General features: G+C 31.9%; 1 protein-coding gene across 1 annotated transcript; it reads right to left on the bottom strand.

The window, feature by feature from the left end:
* Positions 1-303: 303 nt before the first annotated feature.
* Positions 304-4,941, bottom strand: LOC149772496 (patched domain-containing protein 3-like). Its single transcript, XM_089947706.1, has 3 exons — positions 3,930-4,941; positions 2,388-2,588; positions 304-1,694 (listed from the first exon to the last, which is right to left on the bottom strand). Exons 1-3 carry the CDS (start codon positions 4,939-4,941, stop codon positions 304-306), a joined length of 2,604 nt encoding a protein of 867 aa, XP_089803832.1.
* Positions 4,942-26,073: the final 21,132 nt, after the last annotated feature.

Here is a 26,073-nt window from a genome sequence, read left to right as displayed (position 1 = left end):
TTTTGAAATGTAGAGAGTTGTTTTGTAGTATATCTAGCACTAAAAACTCCACATTCAATCGTTTGTATTCATATATGAAAGATCAAAGTTTGATATGAATAATATACAAAACAAAAGTAAATAGGACACAGTACTATGCAAATGTAAACATAATATGGACACTGAATTCATATTTTGGGATACCTTACGCAGAGGTTTTGCTTTCTTAGGAAAATTTTAAATTTGACACATAAATTATCTAAAATTAATTCACACTTTTTAACACCCTATCTATTCTTAGAACAGCTGATGTTTCTAAGTTAATCAAACTGTGCTTCTCGCATTCTCACTAGATTGCGTATTTCTCTGTACCTGACCCGTATCTATTACTCTGTGAGGGCCAATCAATGATAGTATCACGGGAAGGAAAAATACGGCATGAGCTAAGCCAAAAACAATTACAAGGATCATTACTCTAAAAAACGAGTAGAATATGTAAGATGCAGCTGCAGCAAGGGTTATAACGCCAAGGAGAGATGACGCTGCCCCATGGAAAATGGGAGCTCCCGATCTTATCACAGCTTCCTTTACCCTATCGTCTCTAGTATTGCCATCAGCAACCATGAAACCATGACAAATGTGTGCAGCATAATCCACTGAAAACCCTACACTCATTATTATGTGAATCATGGTAACTGTACTTAATGTTAACCCGAGAAACGGAAGAAAGCCTATGATTCCAACCATTATCATAACTACAGTGATCGTCACGTAAATCAGTAATAGGGGATGTGGCATAAACAAAACGGTAACGAAGAAAACTATTGCAACTGCAATCCCTACCGTTTGTAAAGTTTGTGGAAGAACTGCGATATACTGTTCATAGAAAATAAAAGCAGGGGAAAAAGCGAATGGTGATAATGACGAGGACTTAGCGACATCGCGCATATCCAACATTAATTGACCCTGATCGGTTGTTGACTTCAAGTTTTCAGACATTGTATAAAATCTGGATGAAGTGATTCTTTTAGATACAGAGTTTATTTTTACATCATTTCTAAACCGCTGATAAAGTGGATACGTCAAGAATCGTGATTCTAGATTAGTTACAAAATTATCTTCAGAAGAGTCATTATAAAATGGTGATTCCTTATAGGCAGATAACCAACTAATCTGAAAATTATCATTAATACTGGGGTTAGACTTAGCATTTTTCAAAAGAGTTCCAACTGCATCTTGCGTAGCAGTGCTAGAATATAGAAAAGTGTCGGGAATAACGAATGACACAGGTGTAAGTTCTCTAAAATTGTCATCAAGCCATTGTCTATATTTATAAAAGTACGACTTTTCAGACACCAAATTTTTTAACTCCAGACCTTGGTTCATTTTTGTGACGCCATATATTGATACAGCAAGATAACCAGCAAACATCAGTAGTATAAGAATTTTAAGAGGACGTTTAAGAACTATTTTTGGAATTAACCAACCAGGAAATTTGTCTAGAAAGCTTTCCGCTTCTGTTCGCGACTTAGGGGGGGATCCAGTACAGCAGATAACGTGAAGTCCACTCTTTCCTTTTTCCTTTGCTTCGTGTTTGGTAAGCACGGGTAAGCAAGTCATACAATGCCTCTTGGATTCTACACGTTGCTCATGCAATGTCAGGCATGCAACAAAAAGGGTTGCTTGGTTCAAGTAGCAAATTATCACTGCAACGCCTGAAAAATAAATTCAAATTAGTATGTCTAAGATTAGAAACTTTCTCATTTGTCATTTTATCACAATTCATCGTCCTTCTCTAGTTTTCAATACATAAATCATAAATAAATGCGCATTATATTAAGTTATAGCTTGCTAATAACGACAGACGGTCTTTCAATTCTTGATTTTCTCAATAAAGCATTTAAAACCCTTCTTTCTTATCCACTGCTACATCATGGAATCAAAAGAAGCGACATGATTATCAGAAATAAAAATGCTTTCGTAGCTATTTTACAGCATTAGTTCCTTTAGATCAAAGTAAATTTCCTTTAAAATTAAGTATATGGCCAACACAATTGCTATAATATTTGTTTTGTTGATATATCAAAACAAGAAGGGAGAAAATGATTAATTGGAGCATTCTGACAATATCTGAAGAATTTATACTGAACGAAACATTATTTAAAGCAAGGTCGTTAGGAAGCATATTAAAACATTAAAGCTGATAGCCGTGAGATGCGGTTCTTAAATTTCGATTAAAGGCGTTACTGGATGATTACTCATACTTGAAACTATCATCACGAACCTGTAAATTAATGTGTCGAAAAAATTATACAGACCATTTATAAGCGTAAATGTGTTCTCCGTTATTGGTCAACATCATTTCTTTGTTTTTCTCTCGATTTAGATGTATACAAAATAATTCTTACCTGTGTAGATGCAAAAATTCCTGACACTCAAGAAGACTGAGGAAGCTCCAGCGGCAAAAGCCAGTAGATCTGTAACAGAAGTAATGGTGATGGCAACCCCACTTGTTCGCATAGTTTCGGCAATCTTTTCCTCCACGCTTTTTTTGTCCTGAACTCCGGCAAGTCCTGAGAGTAGGATAAACATATCATCCACCCCAATACCTGCATATGAGAAAAGAATGCCTCTTGACAATGAGTGAAGTAACAATTTTAATTTCTGTAGACCATTCTCATAACTATTATTTGCATCGTACACTGTCTTCAGTTCTTTATTTTTATTTCAGTATGATGTGTAGTGCAACGACTGTTCTAGCCATCTGCGTTTAAAACATATTCATTCAAAAAGGGAAAATGTAGACACGTATGTAATAAGAAAATTATAGATCAACAAAAAAATTACTACAACACATTCAGTGGTGTCTCGAATCTGCTTTTTGAATGACAATACTATTTTATATAGGTTTGTACACTTAGTTTGGAGTCTCCTTTATGGATGATATATTCATTAGCAATCTCCATCCGTTATAAAACAATTAAATATTAAGCACTTGATACTACCTTAAAGTACTCCTGTAAATATCATTGATTGAACATTAATACAAAGTTACAATGGAAGAGTTGATGAAAGGCTTTTATAAGAAACGTATATCAATATATATATATATATATATATATATATATATATATATATATATATATATATATATATATATATATATATATATATATATATATATCAGTAAGTGCTTTGATCGTAGCAGGAAGAAACGTATGGTTTATGTTCTACCCTCTTCGTATGTTAATAAGTAGGTCTCTCCAACTTTGCAGATGAATAGCTAGAAAGATTAATTGAAGGGGCAGAATGGATAGGTTTAGCGTTGCAGTCTCCATGTCAATGCAAAATAATAAAAAACGGAAGAAAATAATATCAGAAAAAAATACAAGAATGAAGTAACTTACCACAAATAGTAAATTCAATTTCGCCAAAATGCTTATATGTGAATATTTACATTAACTTTAAAGCCAACATACTTCGTTACCAGAAAATGTAAAATCTAAGTGCCTGTAAAGTAGGAGCTACACCCGGGATTTCTAACATAGCCAATCAGATAATCGGATCTATGCAGCTCATCTAGAAATACTTTAACAAAACTACTTAAATCTTATGAATATTTGATTTTTAATTGAGATTACATTGGCAGATAATTTTGCCAATATCGTTTCGACAAAATGCCGAATCACAAACCAGAGGAGTTCTAAGATTATAAATATTTTGACAACAATCACATGCAATATGCAATTTACTTTAATAAAAATTAAATTGGGAGTTGAAGTTAATAAAAAAAAATAAGTAAATATGTTAGACATCTAACAATAATTGTACCATATTTAAACATTTTTTCCAAAGACCTGTCCATCATTGTTGACTTAATAATGTTGTGCTTGTCATTAAATTTCAATAAATTTCGAGTACGGATATTTATAATATAATACATACACTACCTATTATCAAAAATGGAACCACGCCCACAATGCTGACAAAACTCACTCCACATGCGCTGACAATTCCAAACGAAGACGCTATTGAAATACCAGCAGCAATGACCCCAGGATATCCAAGATTTGCTCTTTGGCCAACTGCATCACATCTCGCTGTAAACGTGGCAAAACAGGAGTATGCAATCATGAGGGTGAAGGTAATAGAAAAAAGGATAATGTCTCCAGAAATGTTTTTATCAAGTTCCTGCTCCATAGATTTAGAATGCATATACGTGATTTCAACAGTGCTGGAAGGAAACGATTTTATTCTGGAAACAAATTCATTTTCCCAGGATGAAATGGTGTCCGAATTTGACCTATCTGTTCTTATGTTGAACCGAAGACGCAACATTTGTGCCGACGTCAAGTGTGTTCTATTACAAGTAAAAGCTCCCACCAAAGTCTCATAATATATAGGGCCAAACGTCTGGTGGTAGAAATATGGAAATGTGATATTATCAGCTCCAACTGCCGACAGAAACTCAGGAGAAAAGAAGAAGTCCCCCTCAACTGCACAACTGAATCTATTTCTGGCGCAAATATCCGTATAATTTATGCTAACACCATTCTTATCAATGCTGATTTCTCTGACGTATTTATATATCCTCTCCACTTCACCGAGGATGATGCGATCGAGAACGTTACCTGATATCGCTCGAATAATTATTTCGGCTTGGCGACCGAGATCAGGCATTTGTTGTAAACCGACAAAGTCTGACCCAGATAGATCTGGAAATAAGGCTTTGACACGTTCACTGTCCTTGTTTGCTTCGCTGTTGATGGGGGTATAGACAGTTGTTACGTCAGTTTCCACCTGCATACGGATCATTCCAATAGACAGTAGCCCATTCAGTAAGATGGTAACCATTATAAACTTCCAAGGATGTCTGGCAACCAAACTTCCGTATCTAGCAAACACAGATCCAAGCTTTCTTTCCACCTTCTCATAACAGTTGTAACACGTGCTTCCTCCCATTTGTCCTGAAGAAACTGTAATGAAAATCAGAACATATGCTTTATGCAAACTCAAAGTGCTGAAAATATTACAAAAATCTTTAATGATGAGTTTGTAATCTATAAATGCTTCCATTTCGTACTTAATTATTAAATAATTCTGCTTTGCAAATAATTCAGGGACAGGGAACTTTTTATGTTTCATCTCAATGATATAACCTTCCTAGAAGAACTCGACGAAGTGTGAAAAGTGTATGTATTGTGATTTTTCTGTAAGCTAGGTCAGTTTGGGTTATTTTGTTTTGTAACATAAGCATACAAACCACATCATTTGTTGCCGCTTTGAAAATAATAAGCATCCGAGGCACAATAAAACACTATAGACTACCAGAAGAGGTAGTAAGTCTAGCACACATTATTTTAAGTCACATAATTGTCTTGCATGATAAAATATGTTTAAAATATGGAAACATGCCGATTGAATACAGCAATATTCTACCAACTGCACCGAATGTATGTATCCACTACTTAACAGCAGTATGTGTCATTGTATTGCAATGAATTCGAAATCCAGTTTTTAAGTTACATCTTCAGAATATTAAGACCATAATATTCTTTTCTGATTAACATTGATATTTTCCAGATATAAATTATCTAGATATTAATAACAATAGTTAAAAGTATGTCACCTGATATGCACAATGCAGTTAAGCAAATGTATCCAAAATACATGGTACAGTATTAAAATCGGAATTTACACAAGTTGTTTTAAGAAACGAAATCCCTTCCTTTTTCATGAGCATGATTGACATCAACAGACACAAGGAAAAACAAATGCATCATCATAGTGATTACGATTATCGAACTATAAGTTATTAGTAGAAATCATAGTAGTAGTAGCAGTAGCAGTTCAGGGTGAAGAAAAAAAAAGAAGAAATTATGAACATAATCATAAAAACTTTGTTTAATTGGCTTCGTCACATTTCAAATGAATATATATAATATAACTATAGGGCAAATACACAATTTAAAATTTAATTTACTACATACCATATGCCAATTTTTTGTCATTTTGTCAATCGTTTTATCATTAAACATCAATTTGTCGGTTTTCCAAAACACTTTGATGCACGGAAAATACACTGTTTCCGAAAACAGATTTAAATAAGATTCGGATAGTGAAAAAGAACAAGAAAAACAGTCAGGATGCTGGTGGCCTGAACTGTTAAAAGAGTTTGGGAATATATAATCAAAAACAAATATGTCTCATAAAATATTCTTTTCAAAGACTGAGTGGTGTGCCTGACTAATACGTACATAACAACACGTAGCATCATATTATATTCAATTCTAAAGTAGATTGCTGAATATTTGTAATATTTGCAACAACATATTTCCATACATATTAAAATTGTAACACTTCAGGCACCCACTCTAATGCTTCATTATATAGACTGTGAGCTAGGAAGCTGGCACAATTACTGTTGCGAAATTTATATAACGTAACCAATGATCAATATTTAACAGCTGAGCCAATATCCTGTTATCCTAAGTTTGAGTGGACCCGTAATTGTTTTGCCTTTTCAGCATCAGATAGTTTAAAGATTATTTTGAGGAATGTTTCATCGAACTCATATTTTCGAAGACTTCAAAATTATCGTTACTTTCTGTATCTTATCATAAACATGATTTACAGGATGTTTCAAATTTTCTATAAGATTTTGAGGAATTCATAAATAACCGAAGCTATGTTGGTGAAAACTGTTATTAGCTTAAGAAAATAGTAAACATTTCTTTTATAATTATACTTTAAAGTGAACTAAGTACTAGTGTGTATATTATTCGAAGTCAAATTACGTATGTAGAGCGAATTCGGAATGAAAATTATATTTTTGTCTTACATTTGTGGAGCTTTTACCTCTCTCTCTCTCTCTCTCTCTCTCTTATATTCCCTTGAAAATGGCCGCAATTGCAATAAAAGAAAAGAATATAAAATTCTTACACTGTATTCCGTCTCTACCACATCGCTATACCGAGATAATTCTGTCTAATGAAAACATGGAATGTTTGGGACACCACACACCATCGAGAATTTTGAAAAATCTAAAGACAGGGCGTGCTGCAGAATATGAAGGTAAGTCGTTCAGTATCTCAAATATACTTTCCATGCAACTGTGCTATATAATTTCACCAATTACATACTTCCATCAGTCTAATGAATACTATCCAGTCCATTATCAATCAACCTCTCTTAACCCTCACAAAGAAAATCAACAAGTATAAAAATACAATTCAGCTTATGCGAGAACCAATTTTCCATTTTTAAAAACGAATAATCAATTAAAATAGAAGACAAGAAGAAAAAAAATTGGAACAAAGCTCATCTTGAACAATACATCAGAAATGAAATTACCTATTTTCACAATGTTCCGCTCTTGAATCCAAAACAAACGGCTGATGGGAATAAAAAATTCAACTTGGACCTGTTCCTTCTTAATATATATGGTAGGAATATAATTTGTGAATCTGAATACGATTTGTTGCGGCAGATGTCAGATGATCCTGAAGTTAATCTTACCAGACTTAAATCAGGGAAATGAGGGAAATAGGAAGAATATTAAAGTCCTAATATAAAGATGGGACAAAGCGAACTATTATTGGTTTTTCACAATGGACGGTCGTATGTTTGCTATGTAATGCATTGATAACAGCACACCGTTCGCTTTTATAAGCAAGCTAAGCTAACAAGAAAAAGACGGCGATGTAAGAGCGATGAGGATTCATTATGATACATATAGCAGTTTAAGTCCAGACTTCAAATAATGGCTGTTCTTTAATTTCGATTATTCAAACATACTGGCTAACTGACAATTTTGCGACTTTAATTGTTTATTTATATTTATCTATATATTATCGTAAAAATTTCTTTCCTCCAACTTTTGAAGTTTTTAAGTATATCTTTGGGAATAATTAAAATTGTTTGCTTTGAATGTCTTGCTTTCGAATTCAAACTGTAGCAAAAATTACAGTTTATGCTGTTCAACGAAGAGAGAGAGAGAGAGAGAGAGAGAGACTGTGATGCATGCACATATTTAATTTGTTTTACGGAATATCAAGAATATATCAGATATATTGAACTTTATCTCTGGGTGTTATATGACTAAGATCAAAATAAAAGCTTGATATAAAGCTATGCATTCAATTTAATAAATAACAGGATGCATATACATGCGAAATAACTATTGAATGAATTTAAATACAGCCTTTATTTGAGGAGTATGGAACGATATGCATATCAGCTTCGGTACCTATTTACATGTAGATTGTGCATAGATATGTCTGCTTGTGCTTGTTCAATGGAGAGTTATAAATCGTGTTTTCAATACAGGAATGTAAATTTTATCTGTTTGTAGCTGAGTTGCAAATTATTGTAACGTATTCGGTCTTACCTTGATTCAGAAAGCTCCGTTACGCTATGTACGTGTATCTGTGGTTATAGCTGTCGTATATAGGAACAATTTACAAAGGTTTTGCAAGTTGGACCTCGCGGTCTGCGTGTGAAATTGCAATTGCTTAAACGGACAACTTAACTGCCTTGACAAGTGCAAAGATAACGCTTCATTGCTAGTTGTCAATGATTATGCAATCCTTAGTTAAACTGTGCCTTAATCGAGGAATTGCTCCTCCCCCGTAATTTCACCATTCCTCATTGGATAATGAACGTTATATAAACATGTTGCACCACTCCTTTTATTGAAGTGACAAGTTCTTCTTGGAGAATCCAGATACAAGGTACGTTAGACTGGATCATTGCAAAGTTATGTAACTGTCTTTAGAAATCACCTCTTGAAAGTTAATGTGATGGCTGTTTATATATGCGTTACTTTTACACTGCAAGACTTTGCGGTGAAATATATATATATATATATATATATATATATATATATATATATAAGTTATTAGTCATTAGAGATAAACAGTTTTAGTTATATTTGTATCATGTATAATGCACACTATTTAGAGGTGTAGAAAATAAATATATAGAAAAGAGAAAGAAAAAAATATTAATAAAATAAAATTTTTTTATAAAGATAAATATATAGAATATATATATACTAATATAATCTTTACAACTGTTAAAGAAGTTATCAGAACTCAATTTATATAATAAAAAATATGGTGTGCATATCGCTTACTATCAAGTATTTTATAAATAATTAATCATATTATATCGAAAATTAATTTACAAATTCATTTTTTACTTTTAAAGAATTAGTAAACTTATTTTTATGTTATTGGATTATACTTTCACCAATTAAGATTTTCTGCAAAGTAAAATGATATGAAATATTCATATCTAATTGTAAACAGGAGATATAATTCAAAAAAAAAAATAAAAAATTACTAAATGTCATATAGTATTTTTGAATTCAGACCTTTTGGATAAACCGTATTAAGACGGTGAATCCAATAGGTTTCCTTTAGTAGACGTTTCATTTCAGAATCAGCTTTAACAATAGGTTGGAAGGAGAAATCTTGCATTGTATGGGAATTTTTTGTTAAAATGCGTGGCAACATGAGATGAAAATGATTGATCGATATCATTTTTTATATCTGATCTATGTTGTTTCATACGTTTAGATATTTGTTGACTGGTTTGTCCAACATATTGGATGCCACATTTTTTGCATGTTATCAAATAAATAACATTTGATGTTGCACAATTAATATCACAACGCATATTAAAAGTTTCTTTCGTATTATTACTATTGAAAGAAGTATTTTCATTAATAAATGAACAGTGTGAACATCTAGGTCTATTACATTTAGTTGATGATCCTATTTTATATGTTGGTTTTTCTAATTTGGAATTAGTTAGGAAATCTGTAAGATTTTTAGTTCTTTTATAAGCAAGTGTGGGTTTGCTTTCGTGTAGCGATTTAACACTTGCTTTACATGATAAGTTTAATAAATCCCAATACTTATTGATAATCTTACCTATATTAGGCAAACTTGGATTATATTCAATAACAAAAGGAATGATATCTTCATTTCTACTTTTGATTTTATATTGTAAAGATTCAAACTGTGTAAGAGAAGATACTTTGGAAAGCAGTATTAATGATGTTAATAGGGTAATTTCTATTTACAAAATGCTGACCTAGCTCTGTCAAAGATGATTTGAAAACAGCATCATCCGAAATAATTCTTCTGTATCTTTTTGCTTGACTATATGGTATCCCATTTTTACATGATTTAGGATGGCATGAAGAATATTCAACACATTGATGAATATTCGTGTTTTTAACATGAACCATGGTAGTAATGTCATTATTTTCATTTTTCACTGCATCAAAGTCCAAAAATGAAACTTTAATTTTAGAGACATTGAATGTAAATTTTATTGTTCGATGTAATTTGTTTAAATTTTCTATAAAGTAATAAAGGTCTTCTAATGAATAACTCCAAATCATAAAGATATCGTCTAAAAACCTTAACCATACATCCGGTTTTAAGTGGCATTTATTTAGAAAATCATTTTCTAATTTTCCCATAAATAAAGATGCATAAGCAGGTGCCATAGGACTACCCATTGCTGTTCCCATTTTTTGGAGATAGTTTGTATTACCAAATTGAAAAAAAGTTATTTTCGAGCACAAGTTTAATCAAATCACAAATATGTTCTTTTGATAGTTTATATGTATATTCGTTATCTTCAAGATAATATTTACACGCTTCGATACCATCATTGTGTGGTATATTCGTGTAGAGTGAAACCACATCAAGTGTAACAAGTGTTTTATCCCCACAAAACCAAAAGACCCAGTAACTAGCTAAATAAATGTAGAAGCCACCACATAAAAAACCATAACATATCATTCAATTTTATAAAAGTATTAATAAATAATTCACTTACGAAGCACCTATAAAAAACTAAGGAAACCGCAAAATCGGATGCCCTAGATGTCCTTAACGAACCGAGTAATCAGCTAGGATTCCTGTCCTAGATGTCCTTAACGAACCGTGTAATCGACTAGGACTCCGGTCTCTTGCTAAATAAAGTATAAATAACATTCAATCTCTAAAAACATCAATTAATAAATAACTTAAAGAGGTAATATCTAAAAACTTATAAATAACATAACGTAGGAAACACACCCTAAACACCTCGACTAGTAATACCATAATAATCTTGAAAATCTCTCTTCATACATGATATCTACTAAGAACCTCTATAAACAGCATATAACATCCCCCCTCCTTTTAGAACATTTTGAAGAGAAAAAAAAAAAAATCTCAAAAAAAAAAAAAAAAATCTCAAAAAAAAAAAAAAAGGCAAATGCAACAAGAAAACAGCGATGTAAAGCAAGCAGGACCGTTCCCGAGCTCTCCTTCCCACTCATGACAGCCAACCATTCAACTGTAGGGACCTTTATGGACCCACAGATTGAGGCCAAACTATCAGGGTTCCTTGAATCCATAAAAGCCTGGGGGAGGTGGCACCATCCCTTCCCCAGGAACAACTAGCAGGCTGCGGTGCAGTCAGAAAAAAGTGGCACATGCACAATTGTGCGAACGCTACTATAATTAAACTCAACAACAACAATAAAGTGTAACAAGGAATGAATTTTCAGTTAGTTTCGGTAAAGATTTCAATTTGGTAATGAAATCAAAAGTGTCTTTGACGTATGAAGGTAGTGATTTCATTAGTGGTTGTAAAATGTGACCAATATATTGCGATATATTATTTGTAACTGGGTTGTATGTAGAAATAATGGGTCTACCTGGATATCCTAAAGGTAGTGACTTATCAACCGTTTTATGTATTTTTGGTAAAATATAAAACTGAGGTGTGCGTATTTTATTTGGGAAGATATCTAGTTCATCATATATGGAACAATTGTGTTCAGAGATTTGATTAATACATTGGCTTATTTTTTCTTTCGTTTCTTCAGAAGGATTATAGGAAAGATTTGTGTAATATTCTTCATCATTTAATTGTCTTTCTACTTCTTTAATATAATCCTCCTTATTTATTATTACTATGGTGCTAGACTTATACGCTTTTTAAATAATAATACTTTCATCTTGCGATAAACTACGTAAAGAATTTAGTTCTTCTTTAGATATGTTTGTAAAATATTTTCTTTTAGGACTGCTATTTAAAAGTTCTTGTTTATTTGCTTCAATATAAAAATCGAGATAAATATCTCGTCCACTAGAAGGTGTAAATGTTGATTCTTTTTTATTGTAAAAGGGCTTATTTTGTAGATGGAAACTATTTTCATATTGTGAAGATGTACATGATTGTGAGAAAAATTCTTTTAATTTTAACGATCTTGTGTATTTGAAAAATGCTTCTGCTAAATTAATATTATCATGCACTTTGGTTCTCGGACAATATGATAATCCCTTACCTAGAAGAATGTAATCACTATCAGTTAGAATTCGTTTAGAAAGGTTTAACACAGTTTCTTTTCCTCTTTCGATTTCCTTTTTTCTTTTCTTTTCTTTAATCCATCTGTTCTTGTTTTGTATTCTAATGAATCTCCCATTCTTTCTTCTGTTTGTGTAGTTTTCAACAGATCCTTGAGGGTTTCCATTAGACTTTGTATTGTTGCTATAACGGTTCCGTTGGATTCTTGTGTAGTTTTCTTCGCCCCATTTTTTACTGCATCTGCATAGGTCGCCTTTTGTGTGCCTGGGGCTGTTAAGTTTCTTGCATATTCATTTTTGCAATTGTTTCAAGTGGATCTATTATCTTTTTCAATGTGATTTGGTTAATAGGTAATTCTTGCTCTTGGTGATGCTTGTTTCAGTTCCTTTTCATGTCTTGGTTGTTGGTTATTCCGTGTGTGATTTTTAGTTACTACACGTTTCTTTTTTACATTGATGAAGTCAATTTCATCTGCTGATTTATTTGGTTGTTGATTAGATTGTTGATTATCTCATTTTGATTTTCCTCTCGTCATCTTTGATGCCGATGTTTCTCTTTGTCCATGAAAATTGTTTTTCTTTCTCTATAAATTCTGTAACTTTTTAAGTTCGTCTTTTTTGGATTCATTTTTTTTTAAAAAGTTCTTCATCAAAAATGCCCGTATTTCCTTTTATCAAAGTTTTTGGTTCATCCCTATGTTCTTCTAGTTCCTTGCCTATCTTGATCACTCTGCTCTGACGTTCTTCTTTTGGTCTCTCACATATTTCCAAAGAGACCTTTTACAAAAGGGAGTCAATTGATTCTTGGAACTTCTTTGATGCTGTATCATTCCCAATTTGAACTTTTAATTTCAAACGCAATCCCTTTGGCACAAGATTGTCTTCCAGACAGTTTTCAAGAAAGCGTGCGTGTAATCCATTTTTCATCTGTTTCTCCGCTAATTTCTCCATTGTCGTTGTTCTATTGCTAATTCGTGGATCATATGTTGATGCCATGGTGTTGTCAAGGTTTTCTTGATAAATTATAAAATAAACAACACCAACACGTGGAATGTGTGACCGGTTTCGCTTTAATGCTTCATCAGACTGAATTCAAACTGAATTCAATATCATTGCTTACGTTCTTTCTTTTTTCTATATATTTATTTTCTATACCTCTAAATAGTGTGCATTATATATGATACAAATATAACTAAAACTGTTTATCTCTATTTATTAGTAAATTTTATATATAGTTATCAGTAGAAATATATGTATCTTTAAGATCGAGTTTTATATATTTTTATGTATTAAGATATCATTAATCTTTGCTGTATATGCACATCTCCATGTAAAAGTTTCGTATTTATTTATTTATTCAGATCAGTTTCACTATACAAGAGTGTTGCCCAGAAATACAATTTTAACTTGTTCTAAAGATACTTTTCTCTTAAACTTACTAAAAACAGTAAGGGAAGAAACAAAGAATAGATATCTAGATTAAGTTGAGATTGCGTTCATATAAATGTATTCAATTACATAGGAGATGCAATTGTAAGAAAACATATATTCGTCAGGAAACATACAATAAACAAAGACTGAGATGCAATATACGATATCTGTTGGTCAGATTTATTGTCGCAGTGCTATCTATCATATTCAAAAGCATATAAAAATTTCTAACTCTATTGCAATGTTAAGATTTGAAAAAAGTAAGGCAATGACAATTTTGTACTTAAAAGACAATAAACGCTACTAATTCAGAATGGAATAACTCAATAAATGCTGGAGGATATCATACTTTGCATGTACTGTTAAACGGTTTTTAACGCAGTATGCTGTGAAATGTAATGTTAATATGATACAGTTATATCGGAGTAGAAAGGGATAAGCACAACAAGACAACGCTAACAATATGGTTGCATGATTGTGCATTTACTTACTAAACGAAATGCAAATTACATCATGAAAATATTTTGAAGAAAGAATTGTTCATAAATGATAAGCTACACATATTTGTCTTTCATAATTATTTGTATCTCAGAAAACTAAGACACTGATAAAGCATAGTGGAATCCTCGTTTGACCTAAATGTTGATTGAAATCGTTATATTCATCTCGGGTCAAAATAAATAAATAAATAAATAAATAAATAAATAATGAACATATAAGGAAAGATATTGTTGAAGGTATCAATTTATTTGCTTATTGAAACAAAAATAACTGCTCAACAACTGATCTATTTTTTTCTAAAAGACACAATAACATTAATTATAACATTCATTTTATCCAGTACGACATGAAAAAGGAGAGAGAAATTAACAAAGGTTCCTTAAGAGAAATAAATGTTGTTGGTTAACAACCCCAATTATATTTGCATAAAATGGGATGTGCAATGCAACAAAACATTCGGCAATTTGATGTATCTTCTTGAGTAAATGCAACTTTTACATCTTATAAAAATTATAAATCAAAACATAAACGGAAACTCTTCAGCATTTACATAAAGAAATAACAGAGAAGACACATTGTTATGACCTTCTGAAAGTAAGAGTTAAGTTGAACATTTCAGATGCTGGTGATATACATATCTCGGTTTGTTAATTTTGCTTTTGTCCAATTTTTAAAGTGATAGTATAATGAAATTTTAGATATCGAAAAGTTTCAATAATATTGTTTAAAAACAAAATAAATCTAATAACCAAGACTGGCTTAGTGTATTTAGACAAACTTTAGTTTAACAACTGCTGAAAACTACACACTTTTGACACTTTATTTTCTTAATTATAGAATTATCAAAAAAGTATGTTAATATAGTGTTGACTGCATTTTACTGAACAAATGTTATATATAGTAATCTGAAATCAACACGTTTAGCATTTTCTCTATTTAATAAGCTTGGTTTGGTTTACAACAACAGCTACTACTACTACTACTAGTAATAATATGTTTGATATCAACATTACCCTTCTCAATAACGTTTGAAAAGGGATTTCAATTATCTGAAGGTAAAGAGTCCCACATCGTTGATGTAGAGCAAAAGAGCTATCTGACTTTAGAAGAGTCAGAACATCAGAATCAGATATTGAAGCTAAATGCTCATGAGTCAGGTTGCTTACTTTTTTATAGACAGTCACACCAGCATTGCATTTATCTCCTTGATTGAAATATCTCTTAATTCTGTAATCTTTGACCAGGAGTTCTATATTAAATTTGTTCCTAATTAAAATATATAGCCAATGTATATTCTCGTCACTGTCGATAAAAGTGCGCTAGGCCGAAGAGAAAATTAAATTCTCTCAGCAGGATAAAGTAATAAAATGATAAGAATTATATATGTACACTATCAGACCTTTGCAGCTTCTATGCGAAAATACAAATGACGTGGTTATTTGGATTTGTTTGTGCAATTTTGTATGCCCTTGCCTCCTTTTAAAACTTTACAATATATGCTTTGACGAAACTATATACGTTTATTCCTCAGGACTTCAATTTAAATTTGTACAAAATGAATCTGAACAAGTCAGGAAAATCACTTGTTCATAAACATTTATCGATGTTTAAAGCAGATTTTACTATCGCTTGATAATGCCGTGGAACGTACGTGCAAATGAGTTTACTAATATTCAGATCTATTTAACCCCTACTAAATATCTTTCGTATCAAATTTACTTTATTGTAAAATAAAGTCAATTGACTCTATATAATTAATAGACATCATATGATTTAAATAGTCTTTTTTGTTTTAAAAAACGCATCATATACCATTATTACAAAGCTGTGCCCAACACAATTAAATTGAATCATTACGGTTCAAGCCTATTTAGTATAAATGATTTATATTCAGATAAAAATCAGTTTGAGAACTATACAAGTAAACGTAATTGCAAATTGAAGACAAAATTATGCTGCATGTTTATACTGACAAGATATTGAGATTTTAAAGTTTAAAGGAGTATAAATAGATGTGAGTTAAGGAGAATATAGACATATATTATTTTAAAATTAAATTATATATATTAGCAACAATTATGCATTTCGACGATATTCTGTTGTCTTTTCGTCTTTCTTGTTTGTTCTGAGTTCTTATAAGATTTGTCAAAAATATCGTCGTGTCTAATGCCGTTGAATTCGTTTAAAGGCACACTAGTGCATATCGTATAAGCTAGGGTTTGTGAAGATTCGACAACTTCATTGTTAAAGTATATTTTTAAGAGGGAGGCCGATTTAATTGAAATGTATAGATCACTAGCTGCTACGGAAAAAAACACAGGTGACCACATACATAGGCTATGCCATCTTCGTCTAGTAGGGAGGGTTGCGAGTCACGTGGTTGTAATTTAAATATGGAATCGGGTCACAATTAGTACTTCCAGTTCAGTACCCAACGAATGTAGTTCTAGTCTATTTTCAGAACATTTGTTTTCTCTCATTTTAGTGGTGATATAAGAGTTTTATTTGTGCATGTTGGACAGGGATTTAAAGGTAATTGTTTATTCTTGAGAATATGAGCTCAAGGTGTGGTTGTCCGTGTGTATTTCGGCGACAGTGCATAGTGAACAATAAGGCCTTGGTGATGATCGGAAGTGAAGTCTGTGTTCTGTTTACATGCTGCTCTGTTGACAGTAAACCTTTGACAAGAACTTCACCGTGAAGTCATCTTTGAAGGTATTTTAGATTAACATATGATTTGTATTGATTGTCACACAGTGGAAAGGTCAATACTGAGAAACAAATGTAGATAACATATAGTATACGTAATTGTGTTATATGGCCATATATAAAGTAAACTAAAATGGCGTACGCACGAGGGGTAACACCGTGAAGGTCGCCCGTCTTGGTCGCGTTCCGAAAGAAGGCGTCGAAGAGTTGTCAGAACAACCAAGCGGAGCCTATAAAGGATTCGTTTTGGGGACCGGTTTATTCGATGGAGAGCATTGATGGAGGAGCTATAACGTCATTCGACTCTGAAATGCCGAAGTTGTTGTTTGACAAGGTAGGACTATGTCTACATAGAAAGTGTTCTCCACTTGTCATATGTCTTGTTATATTGTTTCAAAGTTCATTTGTATTATTGATATCACTGGGCAATGATTATATTTGATTTGTAAGATTCCAAAACTTGGTATGATCGGCCGATCGATATTTCACTCGGTGCTTATGTGAGGGGTGCAGAGCATTATCATAAAGCTCATTTGTGTACATGTACATCACCTTTATGAGACCGGATCTTTAAATTAAGTTGGATAACTTAAGTATATATGCAACTTTTCTTAATATTTATAATCTTCCCCCCTCCCCGTCTCACACACACAGACACGCACCTTAGGGTTACTAGAAACACCAAAACACACTGAAAAACGAAATAGGCACTGAAATACACATGTATTTACATGTTCTGCTTATTTATCGGTGTACACACAGGAATTATAGCTTGTTTTTGCTTGGACAATACTATAAAACAAAACAAAATATGATTTATGTGATTTTGATATGAATTATTTAGAGCTTAATTTGTTCCTATTTTATAGGTAAATTCATGTAATGGCGTCACTCAGTCGTACTTGATTCGACATATATGATCAACAGAGAAACGTAGTAATACATACACAGCAGGAAAGTGAAAAGAATCAGAAGAATACGCCGACATTATATTATATATTTAATTTCATTTTTAATGCTACAGTTTTTTTGAGAAATAAATATGAATTAAACCGACTTACAAAATCCATTCCAATAACCTCCTTTCCAGAACAAGGAGTCTTTATCATAGCACCTCCTTTTCGGAACCAAATAATCAGCTATGTATGATACGTGTCCAATCCAGTACGACCGACTGACGAATGCTATAACTTGGAATAAAGTAAATACTTATTATCAAAGTCGCTCCAGTCATATTTTATTTTACTTCGCATTACTATTCATACAAAACCAAACCATAATTCCTGTGTGTACACCGATATATACACCAAGAACAGGTAAATACGTGTATATTTCGTTTCTTTCAGTGTATTTCGGTGTTTTTAGTAACCGACCATGGAACAATGGGACAAGTGCATTGCTTGCACAAAAGCTTACCAATCTAGGCTGTATAGTTATATGTGCACGAAAATGTGTAAAACAAATAATATATTTTTGATTTTGAATTGTTCATGGGGTTTTCTAGATCTGGTTGTAAAACTGATTCTGTAAATGTTTCATCTCTCATGCTTAGGATGACTGCTAAGATTTATTCAACATCTTTCAGCTGCTGTAGTAAAAGTCATAGGGTCTTGAAATCTTTCAACACTCACTATATCAGTGTCATTTTTGGTTTTAGAATTTGATTCTGCATACCTTTAAGTGGCAATTAGTTACTTTATTTGAATTCTTATACATACCTATTCCTTTACAAGGTCATTATTTAGACACCCTGACAAAAATGCATACGGCAAAATCAATGTTAAAATACCTAGTCAGTTTTGGACGAAATGAACCTAATGGTGTGATCCAGTACAATCCGGATTAAATGTGTTCTTTTCTTGACCCAAGTCTAGTCCATGGCCGCCATTGCAAAATTCATTGCGATAGAAAATTTTCATCTGGAACTTCACTGATGAAAGTTAAAAGTTAAGATGGAGAGAATTCAATAAACAGGGTTAAATATACTTTGGTTAAAGAAAATTAGTGTTAAATTTTAAAACAACTTATATTTGATTTAAAGTGAGTAAATGTATATACATGACCTGTGTGACGTTTACTATGGTAAATTCATTATACAGCACTGAAATTAAATTAGTCATGAAAGGATCTCTAGTCATGGTACGAAAGGATGTTATAGTGCTCAGCTACCAGAGCATATTGGGCTGAAGGCTGCCATTGATATTTCATTAGTTCTTATTTTAACCTGTAGTTTTATAAATGTAAAAAAATTCAGATTTGCTACCATAATGTATTATTACGGAAGATAAGTATTTCAGTTGTGAGTCTTGACTTGCCTTGTACAGGGCAAAGAAACAGATTTAAATTATACATTATAATATAAATGAATTTTCTAATACATTCTTTTCAGTTAAAAACTGACTAAAAAGGTAGCAACATATGTACCCAAGCAAGCAGGAGCAATGGCGACTACACCACCACGCTCAGCATCAATACTAGCCCAGTCCTTTTTGCAATGTACAGAGAGGAAGACACCTTGTGTATCTAATGTGTCAGCTATTGAGCTATGAAGGTAATAATTAGACGTTTCTTGTACTGTTTGAATTTATTTTATTTTTTGTTGATTGCTACAACTGACATTCCACAGTAAACAATAACGTAACAAATGCAATGCTGATAAAGTTTATGTGCAAGTAGGTTTAGTCTTTATAAAAGAAAAAACATACCATGAAGTTTACTATCTCTGAACCTGATGCATAAAAATTGTATTACTGTTTTAGTTAGATATACTGTATACTATGCTGGCTAATCTTGTATTCACAGCTATTTTCCCCCACCCTCTACTTCCCCCACATGTGTCACTTCTGGTAAGTCGATGCTTAGAGGAACAGTGATAAGTGATAATTTGAAATTGTGTTTCATGCCTAAATATGGTTTCTTTGCACAGTTTCCCTTTGTAACTATGTCCCATGATCAATCCCCGTTAATACCCTCCTCCCATCCATCCATATTTGACATAATTTATAATAAATATTTTATAAGTAGTGCCTATACGCAAACCAGTAACATAAAATCATTTATATACAAAGTTTTCTTATATAAGAACTTAACCTTACTGCTTGTTCAACATTAATCCTATATTTTTAGCCTAAAAACACCTCCGGTTAAGACACACACACACACACACACACACACACACACACACACACATATATATATATATATATATATATATATATATATATATATATATATATATATATATATATATATATATATATATATATATATATATATATATATATATTCCCAATTTTATAATTTTGTTTCGAATTCAAGTTATATTTATCTTTGCTGTTGTTACTAACTGGAACAATTTTCATCTGATTCAGTATTTCAACGGAATCAACTTTTAGCTACATGTATCGATGATGTTTCTAAAACATAATTTCAATACATATTTGCTCATTTATGTATACAGTTTTATTATCTAAAACTTAGAATTAATTCTTTTTCTATATTAATTCTTTTACTGCTAACCTAACACTTGTCAGTTAAGAAAATATACATAATTTCTCAATTTTTATAATTTCTTTGGAATAGTAAAAATATATATTTATCTTTGCTTTGTGCTTGACTTCTAATTGAACAATTATGCAAATTATACCTTCAGTTACAAATACAATAAGAATATATAAGTGATGTTCAATTACAATTACAAACACAGTGTAATTGTAATTAATTACTCAATTATACCAATTACATTGTAATTTAATCGAAGTCACAGAGAGAGAGAGATGAGAAATTAAACATTGGAATTTAACTTTTTGTGTATTTTCCTAGTATGCTGTATCATATATACTGTACAAAATATTTGGTACGACTTCAGTTAATTATTTGGACCCAGCTTAGGTTACATCATACATACTGAACTACATGTTTGATGTGACTGAAGAAGATAATTATTTGGACCCACACGTCTACGTACCAGTCCAGTTTAAATTGGAATAAAAAGTTAGAGAACATGAGATGTAAAAAATGTTCAGCCTCTCTTATCCTGTAGAAAAGAAGTAACTAACTGACCTTTTTGTTGACCACTTTAGGATCATATTTGGCAACTATTGCAGGCAATTGGTAAACGGAGCAAAAGATTAGTTTGTGGAATGGCAATTATTCATGTGATAAAACTTTTGAAATTTGAAGACTATATCGGTTTTGAGTATTGTTGTTCATGCACTTTTTACTTTATTTTATCTGTCTTCTGTTCAAGGTTTCCAAACAAAAGGAAAATGTAATTTTGTTACAATGGTTCAAAGACATCACAAACTATTTTTGGTTTGCAAGACTGCCAGCAGCAATGAAAAAGTTTTGATGAGATCTCCGTCCTTATATAAAGATAAATGTAAACACTTGCAACGGTATAATGATATATCTTTTCATGAAAAACAAGTTGCATTTCACAATCATTACCTTCTGATTTCTGTTAATATGTATCTTATTCATGTTCATACATCACCCAGTCTTGTAGATACACATTCGTAGTCAATGAGAAGAAATCTATTTGAGATCTAAAATAACGTAGAATATTGAAAGAACATTGCTCTAATACTGGGTGAAAACTCAGTATGGGTTGGCATGGAGATATTCATCACACAAGTTAAGTAAGTACTATTCTCGTTAAAACAGGTTTCGTCAATGCTACAACAAGAAATATAGCAGATGATCATTCTTTCCATGCAAGGAGAAGAAAGCATCCCCCATCAGGGAGATTATGCAGAAAGGTCTTATCTCTCTACTTGGGGACAATCAGGTTATGGAATGGATGAGAGAACTCAAGGAGGATGATCCCAGGAACAAATAGTAGAAACCTGGATCCTCAAGAACTGCCCTCAACTTAACTTTTGGTGAAGAAGATCATTTGATTTTTGTATTAGCTATGTACAATATGAATTGTCTGCTGTGACAGGTTATACGTTACATAATATTATGCAAATGAAAGCAGTTGAAAAGAAATGAAAATATAACAGTATATGCAATTCATGAAAACTTTCTTTCTATATGATTATTTCTGACTTTGTTGATAACATTGCTTATAGGGCAGAAATAGACAAATGTTTTACAAATCTGAATAAAAGCATTAATGTATGATCCAGAAAAAGGTAATATTATGTGCAATTACAACGAAACAAAGAAGTCACTTGAATTCATTTATATACAAGTTATTAAACACCAGAAAGTGTCAATGATCATGCGAGTCAAGCGGGGATGAACCCAGTGTACTGTCCAAAAGAATCAGGATATGTGTCCCATATCCACCAGGCACAGCAAGAGGGAATTACAGGTCTCTGTCCGGACAACAGCCAACTATGATGCAATAGTATGAACGGCCTATAGGCAGCATGGCTATTGGTGCTCACCAGATAAAAGTCATCGTGAAGGACTAGAATATGTCATCTATACATACTGGCCAAGGCAAAGTCAGTCTCATCCAGAATTTGAATTTTCTACAATGTAAAAGAATATGAATAAAAACCAAATAGAAAGAAGCACATATTCAAATTATATTCATGTTACGTAACCAGGCTTCGTTGTAAAATAAACATGGATCAGTATGGGATTAAAATTGCTCTAGCTTTTTATTTTGATAAGAGCACTGAGAGTTCCATCACGACTGTAACTGGTATTAAGTACACTTTATTTAAGATGGACAGTTACAAGTACTGTTATGCATGCCCATAATGTACATTAATTTTTATAGCATAGAATGTAGGTCATTTAGTAGACAACGTATTAAATAGCTAATTTTGTCCATTAGGGAGGGGTTATTTTGGGATGAGGTAATTTCATCTTAGTAAACATGTTTTTTGTGGCCTTTTGTCCTTTCAAGGTGTAAAATGTAATACTATTGATGCATTTGATGGAATCTCAGTTCAGGTTTTGGGGTTTCCCCCCGGAGAAATGTTGGCTGATATGATGTCTGATTGGCTGACTGTTAAAGGACCGAACATGATGACAAGTGGAATGTTTTGGAAATGAACATTTGAACATCATCCTAGTTTAGAAATTAGGCCTTAGTCTTTTATATTAGTGAATAACAGAAGTATTATTCCTGTATTAAACATATGTAGTGGAGACAGTCATTCAGTTGTGTTCAGTCATTATTTGAAATGATTTATTTATTTCAATTACTCACTGGAATTACAAGGTACACATAAACGTAGGACTATTTGACAATGTTTGAATTATTGTGAATTCATTTAAAGATGTTTTTGGATTATATGAGTGTAATACATCAAGACTATTAGCTTATCAACATTATTCAAATCTATAATTTTACAAGACTTCTTTGTTTTTGATTTTTTATGATACTTAGTTGAAGACAATGAATTTGTAACAGTGTTTCTTGAGCATTTCAAGAAGTTAGAAACTACTGCAATTGGATCAAATAGAAATCCCTGATTGCATATGAAGATATTTAAAACAACAAAGAAGCTTGTTATTCTATCAGTGTCAGCGTAGATTTGTTTAGCATCGTGCAGTACCTACATTGAAACTGGTTAATGAAAAGAATGTACTAGATTAAGATCAGTCCGTATCATTTGCATATGAATGTGTCTTTGGATGGCTGATAATTTTAAAATTCATTTTAGTGTTTGCAAAGAAATAGCCAATTCATTTGGTCATCAAATTACTTACGTTAACTACCCTCTTTAGCATACTGTGCACAACCCATTAAGAGATTTTACGAATTCAACACAAAAGGCTATATATTCGTTACCAGCAGAAGTGATATTCAGTGCTGACTCTCACAACACACCATTTTCAGATCTGGAGGCATCTCCCTACATCTTGCATACATGCTGTGTCTGGGGCTGGGTGATAAACACCACTCTGCCTTGAACCTGGCTCCAACACATAAAAGACAAGGCTGGGATATAACTGGAAAATCTGTAGGAAACGATCCCTCTGCCTGTCTTCACATATTTATGATCTGGAATTTGTTTCAGATATTATGCATACAAAACCCCTATATGCATGTGGTACAGATAGCTTTAAAGTTAAATCACAATACCATGGAAACTTCAACACTTACCACACCATATAATGACATCAGGTATCTATCTTCGCAACTCCACCTTGGATATAGATGCTTCAGTGCTTGTAAATGTTGTGTTATACTATTAACTGCCAAAGTTTTAATTCTGTGTGTAAACGTGTGCAGTATTTTGATTTTATCTTTACCGAGGGAAAGCTTCTCATTCAGCTGTTACACAAATCATAAAAGTAAGTTTTGTGTAATGTAGCCCATATTCCTGACAAGTCATTCAGTACCTTTTTGTGAAACATTGTGTACATAAAAGCTGTAAGCTTAGGCATGCACAAACTCAAGGAATACATACAAGGTCTTGAAACAATTAAAGAAGTTTCCAAATTTTCATTGCATCAAGTAAGATTCTTATTACACAAGTTATTTGCAGTAATCACATGTTAAGAGGTGGAAAAATTGAATGCACAGCAACCTGGGCAATTAAAATTATTACCCAAATTGTAGTATGAAATATGAAGGAAATTTATTTTTCTTGTATGCCTTCATGTCATTCTAAATTCTGGGTAAGTAATACATTTTATGATTCTTAAAGTCTTGATAACTACCATGACATCATATATATATATATATATATATATATATATATATATATATATATATATATATATATATATATATATATATATATATATATATATATATATATATATATATATATATATATATATATATATATATATATATATATATATATATATATAGTATTGACGTGTTAACGTGACATATTTTGTGGGTTTATCTAAACATTCCTTAAGGGATGCATGAAGCTTTAAACAGAAGAATAAAAGTATATTCATTATTTTGCAAGACTATTATCATTTTTTTTAGATACACTAGTGTTGTACAAGCGTATGTTTTCTTCTTATCAATACTGCCAGTCTACTTAGCGTGGTCTAATTGTTAGACTCCAAAGCAAGCTAGTATGGCTTCTTTGTTATCATTTTGTATTTTGAATAAAATTTTACACTTTTTGCTTAAATTGTAAAAAGGATAAATCGACCTTAATAATGATTTTATCAAGTTTAGATTGTCACATGAAATAGAAATTCAGCCACTAGCATTTTTTTACAACATTGTATGTATTTTGATAAGTATGGTTGCTTTAATTGTTAAGCCAAAAGTCGTACGTCATTAAATACAGTGATTCCCAGATTATAAGGAAATCAGTTGTGCACCATATATAAAGGGTAGCCTTTCATGACGAATACAAAATTGATTCCATGCATTATATTTGGTGTCAGAAAAGGTGGCTATATACAAAAGGTGGCCTCTTGACTTTTCTCAGTTATCTGTGTAAATGTTCTTCGTTTTTTAAGTAATATGGGGGTGAGTGGCTACAAAAAGTAAAGCAGTTTAAACATGCACATTTTTTAAAATATACAGTACTTCAATGGAAGTATGCATTCACTAACTGATGCAAAACTATTGATATAAAGATATTAGAATCTGTGCCATTTAACAAATTTTCTCTCACTCTTAAAGGTAACTCTGGAGTTCCGAGCAAGTTGATTTCTTCATACTGGACATATTTTCGTCATTCGAGTTTATTTTAGTGTGGGAATCTTCTCTATTGCACATTATAACTGCATGTGTGTGCCGCTTGTGATGGTAATTAATTTCGATATTAACTGGTGTATTCATAAGTATGTTTCAAATCTTTAATAATATAGTGCTGATGGACGGTCACAAATTAATACACTCAATATTCCTTTTTGATGGAAGTTTTTGGACCTGGATTCCCTACTCCAGCTCCAGATTTTAATAACTCAAATCCTTGCCTACTTCCACATATTAAAAATGTACTTGTGCCTGTAACATATTAACTTGAGGAAGCAGGGCAACACACACACACACACACACACACACACACACACACACACACACACACACACACACATATATATATATATATATATATATATATATATATATATATATATATATATATATATATATATATATATATATATATATATATATATATAAGCG

Source organism: Sinohyriopsis cumingii, unplaced genomic scaffold (assembly GCF_028554795.1).
Source record: "Sinohyriopsis cumingii isolate HCF-2022 unplaced genomic scaffold, ASM2855479v2 utg001437l, whole genome shotgun sequence".
Lineage (NCBI taxonomy): Eukaryota > Metazoa > Mollusca > Bivalvia > Unionida > Unionidae > Sinohyriopsis > Sinohyriopsis cumingii.
Note: the sequence above shows the minus strand (reverse complement) of the source record. Positions and strands in the feature narration are given on the sequence as shown.

Coding starts and splice junctions, on each gene's coding strand:
- LOC149772496 (XM_089947706.1), bottom strand. CDS start 4,941: ATGGGAGGAAGCACGTGTTACAACTGTTATGAGAAGGTGGAAAGAAAG. Junction 2,589..3,929: donor GGTTCCATTTTTGATAATAG/GTAGTGTATGTA, acceptor TCTCATATGCAG/GTATTGGGGTGGATGATATG. Junction 1,695..2,387: donor GAATTTTTGCATCTACACAG/GTAAGAATTATT, acceptor TTTATTTTTCAG/GCGTTGCAGTGATAATTTGC.